At 41.6% G+C, this 12,329-nt stretch overlaps 2 protein-coding genes across 4 annotated transcripts in view; one reads left to right on the plus strand and one right to left on the minus strand.

The window, feature by feature from the left end:
* The window catches only part of hdac3 (histone deacetylase 3), a 477,712-nt gene extending 474,698 nt beyond the window's left edge, over positions 1-3,014 (plus strand). For both annotated transcript variants that reach the window (XM_051934220.1, XM_028813153.2), the window contains one exon: positions 1,965-3,014. In XM_051934220.1, coding sequence (XP_051790180.1) covers positions 1,965-2,034 — 70 coding nt within the window. In that variant the 3' untranslated portion in view covers positions 2,035-3,014. The remainder of the gene's footprint in view (positions 1-1,964) is intronic.
* Positions 3,015-6,629: 3,615 nt separating this feature from the next.
* The window catches only part of myot (myotilin), a 114,651-nt gene continuing 108,951 nt past the window's right edge, over positions 6,630-12,329 (minus strand). For both annotated transcript variants that reach the window (XM_051934209.1, XM_028814523.2), the window contains exons 15-17: positions 10,407-10,572; positions 7,726-7,859; positions 6,630-7,396 (exon numbers count right to left, since the gene is read on the minus strand). In XM_051934209.1, the coding sequence (XP_051790169.1) occupies positions 7,236-7,396; positions 7,726-7,859; positions 10,407-10,572 (461 nt within the window). In that variant the 3' untranslated portion in view covers positions 6,630-7,235. The remainder of the gene's footprint in view (positions 7,397-7,725; positions 7,860-10,406; positions 10,573-12,329) is intronic.

The following is a 12,329-nucleotide window of genomic DNA, read 5'->3' on the forward strand; positions in this document are numbered from 1 at the left end:
TATATATATATATATATATATATATATATATATATATATATATAATGTATGTGTATTTATATATGTGTGTATATATATATATATATATATATATATATATATATATATATATATATATATATAGATAGATAGATAGATATATGTGTATGTATGTAGATATACAAATATGTATATATATGTATATATGTTTATATATATGTAGATATACAAATATGTATATGTATATATGTGTATATATATGTAGATATACAAATATGTATATGTATATGTGTCTGCATGTGTGTGTATATATATATATATATATATATATATATATGTATGTGTATATATATGTATGTGTATATATATGTTGATATATGTATATATATGTGGATGTGTATATGTATATATTTATGTATATACAGTATGTTTATGTATATATATGTTTACATAACCTCTTTAACACACTATTTCTCCGCTGCGAAGCGCGGGTATTTTGCTAGTAAATAAATATATTCTATTAAAAAAAGTGTCCATTTGGAGGTTACAATAACCATAATCAATATATCCATAAAATCAAAGTTAAAATCCATGTGTCAGGAAACTTTTCTAAAAACTCAATCCCTGGTGCCTCCTTTCTAAAATTGACGTCTCCTCTGCTCACCTCACATGTGACCCTGCAGCCAGAGGAGACGTCCAGCTGTCAGGCACAGGCAACCTTTACCTCACAGGCTCAGGTCCCTGCTGTCCCATTGGGCTCCCAGCAGGGCACCGTGCCAAGCCTCCTGCGCTTACTGCCTCCCCTTGGCCTTACACTGCAGCGGCTCCAAAATGCTATTTTCAGCCCCCTTCCAGGAAACCTCCTGCAGTTTCCAGAATCTTTTTGTTTTTCTTTTAATCTCAAACTCTCTTCCTTTCTCTCGCTTTCTGTCTGTCTCTGTTCCCTTCTTTGCCCCCTTGATAATTGTTTATCAGCTTGTTCTACACCACAGATGAACTATCTATCTATCTATCTATCTATCTATCTATCTATCTATCTATCTATCTATCTATCTATCTATCTATCTATCTATCTATCTCTATCATATAGTGCCTTTCACATCTATTTATCTATCTTAATTAGTGCCTTTCATATTTATCTATTATATAGTGCCTTTTATATCTCTATCTATTCTATCAATTTTATATAGTGTCTTTCACAACTATCTATCTATTGTATATCTCTCTATTATATAGTGCCTTTCATATCTATCTATCTATCTATCTATCTATCTATCTATCTATCTATTATATAATGTCTTTCATATCTATTTTATATAGTGTCTTTCACAACTATCTATTGTATATCTCTCTATTATATAGTGCCTTTCATATCTATCTATCTATCTATCTATCTATCTATCTATCTATCTATCTATCTATCTATCTATCTATCTATCATATAGTGCCTTTCACATCTATTTATCTATCTTAATTAGTGCCTTTCATATTTATCTATTATATAGTGCCTTTTATATCTCTATCTATTCTATCAATTTTATATAGTGTCTTTCACAACTGTCTATCTATTGTATATCTCTCTCTATTATATAGTGCCTTTCATATCTATCTATCTATCTATCTATCTATCTATCTATCTATCTATCATATAATGCCTTTCATATGTATCTCTATCTATCTATATATATATATATTATATAATACCTTTCATATCTCTATCTATCTGTCTATTATACTGTATAATGCCTTTCATATCTATCTATCTATCTATTATAGATATGAAAGGCATTATATAATAGATAGATAGATATGAAAGGCATTATATCTATTTTATATAGTGTCTAACATCTATCTATCTATCTATAAACTACCACGGGGTAGCTAACATATGAAGATGTATCATTTTTGGGTGGTATTCCTTTAAAGGTTTTTTTGGGGGGGTCTGTTTTTAACCTGCTTTTCTCCTTTTTCTTTTTCTTTTACAGACCAGAGCCAGCCAATGAGTTCTATGATGGAGACCACGATAATGATAAAGAAAGTGATGTTGAGATCTGAGGGGCCGGCTTTGGGAGGAGGTCGCCTTTTTAGTAGGTCCTAGAATGATAAGTGACTTGAACCCTGTTCCACTGGGAGCCCCTGCTCTGTGTGATGCCCACAACATTAACGTTACACGTCATTCCAGTAACTGGGATTTTCGGGACTGGCATACTGCAAAATGCTGAGAGTTGCAGCACTCAGAAATGGTACCATGTTATAGTTGTAATAGTTAATTGCAACAGCGCTCAGTAGAATAAATTTGATTTTATAGACAGCACCACCTTGAACCTTAATGTATCCAAATAAGATGAAAGGATACATTAATTTGCCAAAAATGTCAAAGTGCCAAGGCATACGTTTCTGTTACTTGGCACTTTTGGATGAGTTTATTCTCGGCCTGCTGTACTGTGGTTTCCAGATAAATGCACTTGCTTCAGGGCAGCACCCTTTGAAACATTTCTGTGAAGTATGATTTGAGTAAAATACGCCGTTTGTTTTTGTATACTGTATCTGTGGTAAAGCTCTGGCACTGAGTATACTGTACACTTTTGGTCATTTTTTAGCCTTTTTGTTCTTTAAATAACCAAAGGTCACCCTGAACAGGCAGCTCCATAGGCCTTTAAAGTATCACGTCGTTGACTTCTGAAATATTAGTCACAGCTACTTCATTTTTTTTATTACATTGTTAATATTTTAAACAAGCATGTAAAGCTAGAGACACGTACAGTTCAGTTCTTTCACATCATGCATTTCTCTTTTCTTCTTGAGTTGTGTTAGTGTTGTTAATGATAGGACTGTGGATGCAGCAGTTATTGGGGTCCAAGAGGGCCAGTCGCTCATTTGGCTCAAATGCTGAAAACGAAGCCCTTAAGACCCCTACTGGGAAAAGAAATCACGGTTGTGCAAAGTAAACACTTGATAAAAAGAATGTTTGGCTTGAAGTTACGACTTACGTGGCACTCTACCACAGACAGAATAAAGTTCTTATTTTTTATTCACTTTTTGCTGTCTTCTTCACTTGGTATCGCATTATTGTGAGGGCCGTTGTAAGGCCGTTGTTCTCGTCCTGCAAAGGGAGGCTCTGATCAGGTATGTTTTAACTCTTTCAGGGCAGATGTGGACTTTTGTCAACGGGTGGGGTTGACGGTGGTAAATGGAGACAAAACCCGCTGTGATGTTTTAGTTGGACCCTCTTTGCTAGGATGAAAGTTAGCGTCAGTGGTTTGAGCGAGATTTCCTACACTCACGTGAGTAGCAAGGAGCAAGTAACAGCAAACATGGTGAGGGATGGAAGCAAACGCGTAAAGCAAAATACTCCGTGGATGACGTTTTGCATATTATCACTGAAGTGGACTCTGACTTGTCGGACTCTGATTTTAATCAAAAATGAATGTGAGGTGCTGAACAGGATTGCGTAGCTGACGCCCCTATGGCAACATTTGCCTGGAAGGACCACCACTTACATTGACGAGAAACACAAACCAGATTGAGATGCACTGCAACTGTGACTGCCCTCCCAAAAAATGAAGACAGCCTAGCAAGCTGCGCACTCCTGATGGCCACAACAACAGATGCTTTATGTTGATTTCTGTGTGAAACCATTGGTTTGTGTTTCTTGGAAAAAATATTCAGCCCTCAAAGAGTTAAGGCCAATAGGAACTTCCTGTTATAAGAATTGTCCGATTCAAATCAAACTTTATTAGTCACACACAATTCAATTATGTACAGTACAACATGTGATGAAGTGCTTAGTTCTGCCGCTCGCGTTTGGGGAAGTGGATGTAGAATTTAAACAGGTTGTTATTTTCTTGGGAATTGTTACATATCCATAATAGAACTATTTTACATTACAACAAGTAATTAACTATAGTAAAAAAATAATAAAACGTAATAAATTGAAAGAAAATTCTGTTTCATGTTGCGTTCGACAGTATGATTTCATACTGTTTGGCTTTGAAATTAACACACAAATACTTTTTAAATTTAAACTTTTCGTCAATATCTCATTGAATTTTGATTCCGGGTTTGGACTTTCATCGTGACAACACAACGTATAACTGCCCGTGAGTGGATTTCGTTTCTTTCTCTCTATTAAATAAAATGACTTTTTCGAATGTTTGTCCCTGTGATTTGTTAATTGTCATAGCCAAAGCAATTCTAACGGGAAACTGTTAACGTTTTAATACGAATGGCATATCGAGATCTCCTTTGGTGTCTGTTATCCCCTGATGATGTACCTTTGGTGTCTAATGTTAGATGTGCTACGTTACCTTTCTTGGATACGTCCTCCTTTCTACAGTAATTTGGCTGCTGGAAGACCGGATGGGGTTAACGGTTGTAGATATTCTTCGTGATATTGTAAGTTGATGTTTTCATCTTCTGCACCATCACCACCAATTGTTTCAGCAGAGTCTATTGATACACATTTAACTAATTTGCCGTGTAACCGATCAACAATTTTCGCATTAATTTGTTTGACTGCATCGTTTCTCTGTGCTAGGGTTGCCCGTGTACTCATTTCTTCAGTTAATAACCCTTCAGGATGAAATTTTTCGATAAGATTTGGACATAACGTCTTCTATTGTGAACTTAGTGAGGAAAACATAAAAATTTATAAAAGCTAAGAGAGCAAGAACTGCGTCTGACAAAAGCATTCACACAAGTGAGAGGCGAGAGGGCTGTCAGAGGGCATGGGCCATTAACTGGAAATGATTGAAAGGTGGGTGGGACTTGAAAAAAATGATTGACAGGTGGGTGGGACTTGAAAAAATGAAAGGTGGGTGGGACTTGAAAAAAATGATTGAAAGGTGGGTGGGACTTGAAAAAATGATTGAAAGGAGGGCGGGACTTGAAAAAAATGATTGAAAGGAGGGCGGGACTTGAAAAAAATGATTGAAAGGAGGGTGGGACTTGAAAAAATGATTGACATGTGGGTGGGACTAAAAATGATTGAAAGGAGGGCAGAACTTGAAAAAAATGAAAGGTGGGTGGGACTTGAAAAAAATTATTGAAAGGTGGGCGGGACTTGAAAAAAAATGAAAGGTGGGCAGGACTTGAAAAAAGTCTTCTCAGGATTTTTTTTTATATAATAGAGAGATATACATTAAAGAACCATCAACAACAAATCAAATTAATAATTGTTCAATGTATTATTAAAGTTGAATAAATCTCAACTCTGCAGCTGCATGAATAAATAATTTGCCATGATACTTTTATTTTGGCGAACAAGTCAGGTAGATGACCACTTTCGGTAAGCAGAATGGGGTCAAAAGTAGCAAGAGACGTTAATGTGTGTAATGTCATACTTGTACACAATTTCATTTACATAAAGCAGAAATGTTCTCAAAATATGTATTACCATTTGAACATCAAAATTGCAATTATCTCAAAAATTCAGTCGTTTTTCAAAAATATGGAAAGCGACAAAAATGCTTAGAATGTGGTGCTTTACCATAACATGATGTGAAATTATCAAATTGTTAACATTTTTGGGGAAACGTTTCAGGTAAAGTTCCACTTCTGGTTAGCAGAAATAACTCAAAAGTTGATAGATTTCTACGTGTTGGACCGAATACGTGTATGCCAAAGGTATTGTGTTTTTATACACACAATTCTAAAAATGGTATTTCTGACTTGGGGAGGTCTAACACACAGACGTTGAATTATTTTTTTTTGGTTATTTATTTCGCCTTATACAATTTCTTGTATTAGGAATTTGTTAGTTTTCGCAGCCCCCTTGGGGTCAGAGCGCAGGGTCAGCCATTGTACAGCCAGCGCCCCTGGAGCACTTACAGGTTAAGGGTCTTGCTCAAGGGCCCAGCAGAGGAGGGTCTCTTTTGGCAGTGACGGCGATTCAAACCAGCACCAATCCTTAGCCTCAAATGGATGATTACAGTACTATCCCTATACTTATGTATATGAGAAAGTACAAAAGCAATTATTTGAATTGATTCATTTGATTGGGTAAACCAAAAACAGTGAAATGAATCAAAATGCCCATCTTTAATTCAGTTTGTCATCCATTATTTTCCCCATACTGGTCACCCCACTTAGTATTTCACTACGACCCCCCCACAGCTCTCATACCATGCAGTGCTGCTGTATCACTAAATTGTGACCGTCTTCATTTAAAATTCCTCCTTTACCAGCGAGAGTCCCAAGCACAACAACACACCGCGGTGCATCCCTAGAACTTCTGGATATTTAAGGACTGGAGGAAGTTTCCAGGGTCAAATGAGCCAATCAAGAGTTACAAAGCCACACGCCACCGCCCCCCCCCAAGATTTCATTGGTGTATACACAGTGGGCGTGGTGGGTGGTGCAGGCTCAGTCTGTCACCCAGTGTTCATGTGCGCCCTCTGCTGGATGTTCGTGTGTCACAATTTCAAGGATAGCAGCTCCACCCTGGCGAGGAGTTAAAGGGGCACCAATAGAGTCCAGCTGCAGACCTCCAGGGTGAAGCCCCGTCACACTGTTGTGGGATGGTCACCTTACTCAAAAATGACGACAGTCCATTTAGTCAACGCCATCTCCTTGGAGTCTGGTAGCTGTCCAGCCTGGACCTCCATTCACTTTCAAATGACACAAAGGAAAGAAAAACTGAAATCAGTGGGTGGAGTCAAACCTTAACCTTTATTTTGTGCCTTTATTATTTTGTTTTTTATTATTATACACAGACAGACGAATATTCAAGTGCAGCTTCCCTTCACTACTGCTACATCTAACTGGTACTAAAAACCACCTCAGGAAGACTTGTGAGAAGGGTCCTTCAGTGTCCACCGTGCTTTCAAACACCACACATCCTCTCTCTCTCCCCCTACACCCAACGCAGCCTAATAAAAGGTAATAAATAAATAAATTAGATAACTTCATTCGTTAAAACACAATTTGGGCAGTTCTGGAATTTGGGCTCAAGTTTATGGCGTGGCTTCTGCGTCGTACAAATGACAGAAAAACAAGAAATCCAAGCCTCACCACTGCCAAAGCTACGTGGAGCGTTCAGAAAAAGCCCAGCGGCGAACACCTCAGCTCTGTCAGTCAGCGCGCCTTCTCACATTTAAGAACAAAGTCAAGCAGGATAAAGAAAAAAAGATTCGGGGGAGTTGGGGTTTGTAGGGGGGGGGGGCAGCCGCACTGGACGAGTTTCCCGGCTGCTGCCATTGACAGAACAGAAGCTCCGCAGTTCCTTCACACGCCACCATGTGGTGCACCTCTTCCGACTACAGCTCGTCGCTCTCGTGCAGGGGGGCGCGAGGAGAAGAGGCGTGTGGACTCCGCAAACCCCTCATATCTCCACCTGGTCCTCCAAGGGAAGAAAACTGGCTGAAGGTCGGCCTGACGCGAAGCTGCTTGGCAGTGGCAGCTGGTTTGGTTATACGAGCTTGAAAGAAGAAAATAAAATAAAAAGTTAACACACCGAGCCATTACAGGACTGGAAAACTAAAACTAAGAGTGCCACAAACACAGGGGAGTGCTTAGGGAAAATTGTTCAATCAGTAAACTTTTTGCAGCATTTATGGTATTTAAGTGCATTGCGGAATGTGACAATATTGAATTTTGTCCTACGTATTCCTCAGTGCAGCATCAACAGTAGGTGCCCAGCAAAGTCATTTTGACCCTCTGCCCAACAGGCACTGCCACCCTGTTCAGTGTTGACCGATCCTTCCATTTATACTACAAAAAAAAAAAAACCCACAACAAAATACTCACAGCCCACGTCAAGACGGGCATTGCAGGTCGACATGCCGCAGTCGTTGATGGCGGACACCGTGTACCAGCCAGCATCCGCCTTCTCCACCCGCTCGATTAACAAGCACAGTCTGCCCAGGCCGTCTTCATACAGGCTGTGGACGACAGCAGAGGATTAGAAATAAATCAAGACGACTAGGGGGCTCTGCCTCCTGCCCACTTCGCTTGCCAAACCTCAGTCAGGCACAATGCACTAGCCACTCGCTGATGTACAATTTGAACAGATAGTTAGTTCTATTATGCATATGTAACAATTCTCATGAAAATAACAAACTAAATATTTTACATTACAGCGAGTAACTGACCATATTGAAAAATAGTAAAACATAATAAATTGAAAGAAAATTGTTTCATGTTGCGTTCGAGGTTTTCGTTGCGTTATACTTTTTCGTTCAGCTTTGAAATTAACACGTAAATAATTTTTAAAAAACTTTTACCGTAAAACTTTAGTCAATTTTTGGAATCAACTGTCAATATTGCTTTGAATTTTGATTCCGTGTTTGGACTCTCATCGTGACAACACAACGTATAACGGCCCGGGAGTGAATTTTGTTTCTCCGATAAGTAAAACGACTTTCGAATGTTTGTCCTGGTGATTTGTTAGAATACAGTTTCCCGTTAATTGTCTTTGTAAAAGCTAAACGTTTTAATACGACTGGCATATCGAGATCTCCTTTGGTGTCTAATGTTAGATGGACTTCATTACCTTTGTCACCTGTTAATATTACGTGTCAGAATTGTTCAACCAGTTTTCAATCCAACTCATCTTATCCTACTGCACAGCCCATCACTCAGACATAAATTACGTAATAACGTTACGATACGTCCTTCTTTCTACAGTAATTCAGCCGGTGGAAGACCAGACGGTGTTAACTGTTGTAGATATTCTTCGTGATGTTGTAAGTTGGTTTTCATCTTCCTCACCACCGACTGTTTCTATCGATATGCATTTAACGAATGTACAGCATAAACCGATTGACTATTTTCACGTTAATTCATTTGACTTCATCGTTTCTCAGTGCTAGGATTGCCCGTGTACTCATTTCTTCAGTTGATAACCCTTCATGATGAAATTCTTCACTAAGATTTGGACAGAACATGTCTTTACTTGGGAACTTAAAGTGAGGAAAACGTAAAAATATATAAGAGCTGAAAGAGCAGGAACTGTGAGGACAAAAGCATTCACACCAATGAGAGGAGCGCAGGCGTGAACCGGAAATGGTGGAAAGGAGGGCGGGACTTGAAAAGATCTCTTGGCCAATTGTCTTGCCTCAAGATTTTCTTTTATTATAGAGAGATAAAAAAGGTCAAGGCAGCAAGTGTGCATTATGTAAAGAAGTGTTTTCATTATTCTAAGCGTAGGTGTGAATGAGAGGCGAGAGGAGCACGGGCGTGGGCCGTGAACCAGAAATGGTGGCGAGGAGGGCGGGACTTGATAGTCTCGTCTCACGATTTTCTTCTATAATAGAGAGATGAAAACGAGACGAGGAGAGGCAAACAGCGGGGCAGACGACGCACAGAGAGAGGTCCACGTTAAAAACAACAAGGAGGAATAACTTGGAGGACGAGGAGCCGGTCGGTCAGCGAGAGGCCACGGTGCTTCACTCGTCTGAACAAGGAGTTCAGTGCGCTATAGAAATGAATAAAATGGACACTCTGAGGGGGTCAAGGGCTGCCAGTCCATCAAACATGGGGACAAGTGACACTACAGAGGTCACTGGATGTTAAAATTTACCCAGTGGATTGCCAATGGGTTACCATGTGGGATACTTCATCACACAGAGTCCATACGGTGCCATGGCTCCCCTGAACTGCACCATATCTGCCAACACCCACTTAAAAATGGGCAGCATTGGGGTTCAAGCCCCAGGGAGCCATGAAGGCCCTGTAGAACATTCATGAAGGAGCTACGCTGGATATTAAGCTTCCTAGGTGGCCTTCCTCTTAGGGTCTGCAATCAGCTGATCAAGCTCAGTTCTCTGGGTGCCAACTGACAGGCACAGCCATCTCACAGTCACAACACCACAAGGTAGGGGACATTCTGTAGCCGGACAAATGTAAAGCTAACCCGGTGACACGTTTCAAACTGGTGAATTCAGCTTAAGGTCCAAGTCCTTCTTAAAAGATAAAAAAATAAATAAGCCACTACGGAGTAGAATGCCAATCTGTAAAATTTCTAAAATGAGAAGGTCCATGCCCAAGCCCCCTGCAGCCATAACAAGTCCCCCATATTTCACAACCCCGATGAACCAAGGTTGGACAAGAAGTCCATCATAAAGAGAGTGGCATAGGTTTGTGCCAAAGCAGGCGAATCCCCAAACTCTGGTTGGCTTTGGCAGGACAAGCTGTGCCCACCTGGATTTGGAGATTTACCCGTCGTTGCACTCCGCAGACTCATCAGGTTGGATGGTCAGCAATCTTCAGGTCTATCCAGAGATGTTCACTTGGGGAATCAGAGCTCGGACTTGAACCCCAGTTGACCCCAAGCCATCATCTTGTTGGAAGGTGACCCCTTCAGCCAGGAACACTCCAGTTTTTAAGGATCTCCAATCCGCATGCCCTGCATCCTCTCTAGTCCCCCCACTTCACCCAATGCTGCCGCCACCACCACCCACCACTACATTTCACCAGTACAATGCTACCTCATTCGTCTGGGGTCCACGACCAGCATCTCCTTGTCTTTTTTCCAGTAGATCTGAGGAGGTGGTGAAGCCGAAACCTGGCACTCCAGACGGACCGAGTTCCCTTCGGTGACAATCGCGTTCTGCATCTTCTTCACAAACATGGGTGGACACCTCATTTCTTGAGCTGCAAGAGAAGACAACAGGATCAGGGGTGGCAGAGGGGACCCCCTGAAACTTCGGAAGCCTGGAAGTGCACAAAACAGTTCAAATATTCCAATATGGAGGTGGTGTTGGCGTATTGTGCTTGGATGAACGACGAGAGAATGAGTGAAGACCGAGGACGTCATCATGAGATGCTGAACGAGAATCATGAAATCAGACAGGTGGCACTCGCTTACATTTGAAACATCTAAACAAATGGGACAGACAGCCTCCCTGTTGACCGATTTGGACGTGCATGTGACCGAAACAAAAAGAACAAGGCCCATCACTACTGGCCACCAGGCCGACGAGACCTTTAGTGAAAGGGGTTTGGGGCCTCCTAATGTAACATGTTGGGGTCTGTTGCTTTAAGAAGGGAATCGTGGGATGTGGCGAGGGCTTTGTGGGTATCGTAGTTGGGTTACTCCAAGACCGACCGCTGCAGAGGTTCATCTTAATGTTTACAACCTGCTCACCTAGAAGTCAAAAAAGACAAGAAGAGAACTTCCCCAACCAGGAAGAGAGGACCTCTGTGCCAAAGAAACCATTCTTGGGGTAGGGGGCGGTGGGGTTTGGAGGGGCTCTGCAGTCAGCTCTGATGATCACAAGTGGAGTTTGCCATGTGGCAGGATCCACCTTGGGGTCATCTCTTAAACCCATGCCAGCCATGTTTGCCATTCCACCCCTCCAAACCCTAGAGTTAACCACAAGACGTCCACACATAGCAGGGAAGGAGACTGGACATCACGATGGGGGGGCTGGAATTGGGTCTGAGTTTGGCCTGTAGTGCTGTGATAACTGGCACTGCCATGCAGATGAGACATAACACGGAGGGCATGACTCTGGTCAGGAATCTTTTGTAAATTGTAGGTCTTGGCTCATTTGCCCATCTTCTGGTCATTCTGGACCCCCTAATCATCCCCTGGCTCTAATTAGTTGGTAGAGGACAGAGACAGACAGACAGACAGAGAGCTCTACACAAGTGCCAATAGCTAAAGTGTGGCAAGCACAGTGGCATAAAAATGGCTGCCATTGCATCGTCCAGGTGGCTGAAGTGGCTCCTACCCCTCTATGTAAAGTGCTTGGAGGGTCTTGGAAAAATGCAATTTCTAGGTGGGCGGGGCTGGATGGGTGATTGACAGCAAAATGTCACATCCTGAGCTCTGCATTCCATGAACCCCAGAAACATTCAGGTTACACTTTACAAGGCTGGGAAGGTTCCAGAAGGCAGATGGAGACCCTCAAGATACTGGATACAGCACAGAGGAGTTCATCTGAACATGCGGTTTGTTGTTGCTCTCCCTCTGGAGGAGGACGCACATCCATTAGCGCGGACCACCGTCACTCATCCAAAGTGGACAAAGATGTGGACAGAGTCGGGAGGTTGGGTGGGTTGGTTGCAGCGAATTCTTGGGTTGGGGAACGATTGGTGGTCTGGATTGGCCCTCCACAAGATCACAGGGAGGAGAACATGAGAAGATGACGATGACGACGTGTCTGTAGGGACTTTGAGGAGGACCTGCAGGATCAGATACACACCTTGGTGTGGTTTGGTGCAGTCGTCCTAAAAGGGGCCAAGAGAAGCGAAACGAAAGGGACGTTTGTGGCAAGTTGTGTAAAGTGGAGCATTTGGAAATTTGAAGGAGACCCCGAAAAGACAAAGCGGGTAGAGTGGCCCGTCACATCACTCGTACACCAGCTGTTTAAATGGAGATATCTAGTGTGGGCTGCACAGTCACC

The sequence above is a fragment of the Erpetoichthys calabaricus genome, chromosome 11 (genome assembly GCF_900747795.2).
Source record: "Erpetoichthys calabaricus chromosome 11, fErpCal1.3, whole genome shotgun sequence".
Lineage (NCBI taxonomy): Eukaryota > Metazoa > Chordata > Cladistia > Polypteriformes > Polypteridae > Erpetoichthys > Erpetoichthys calabaricus.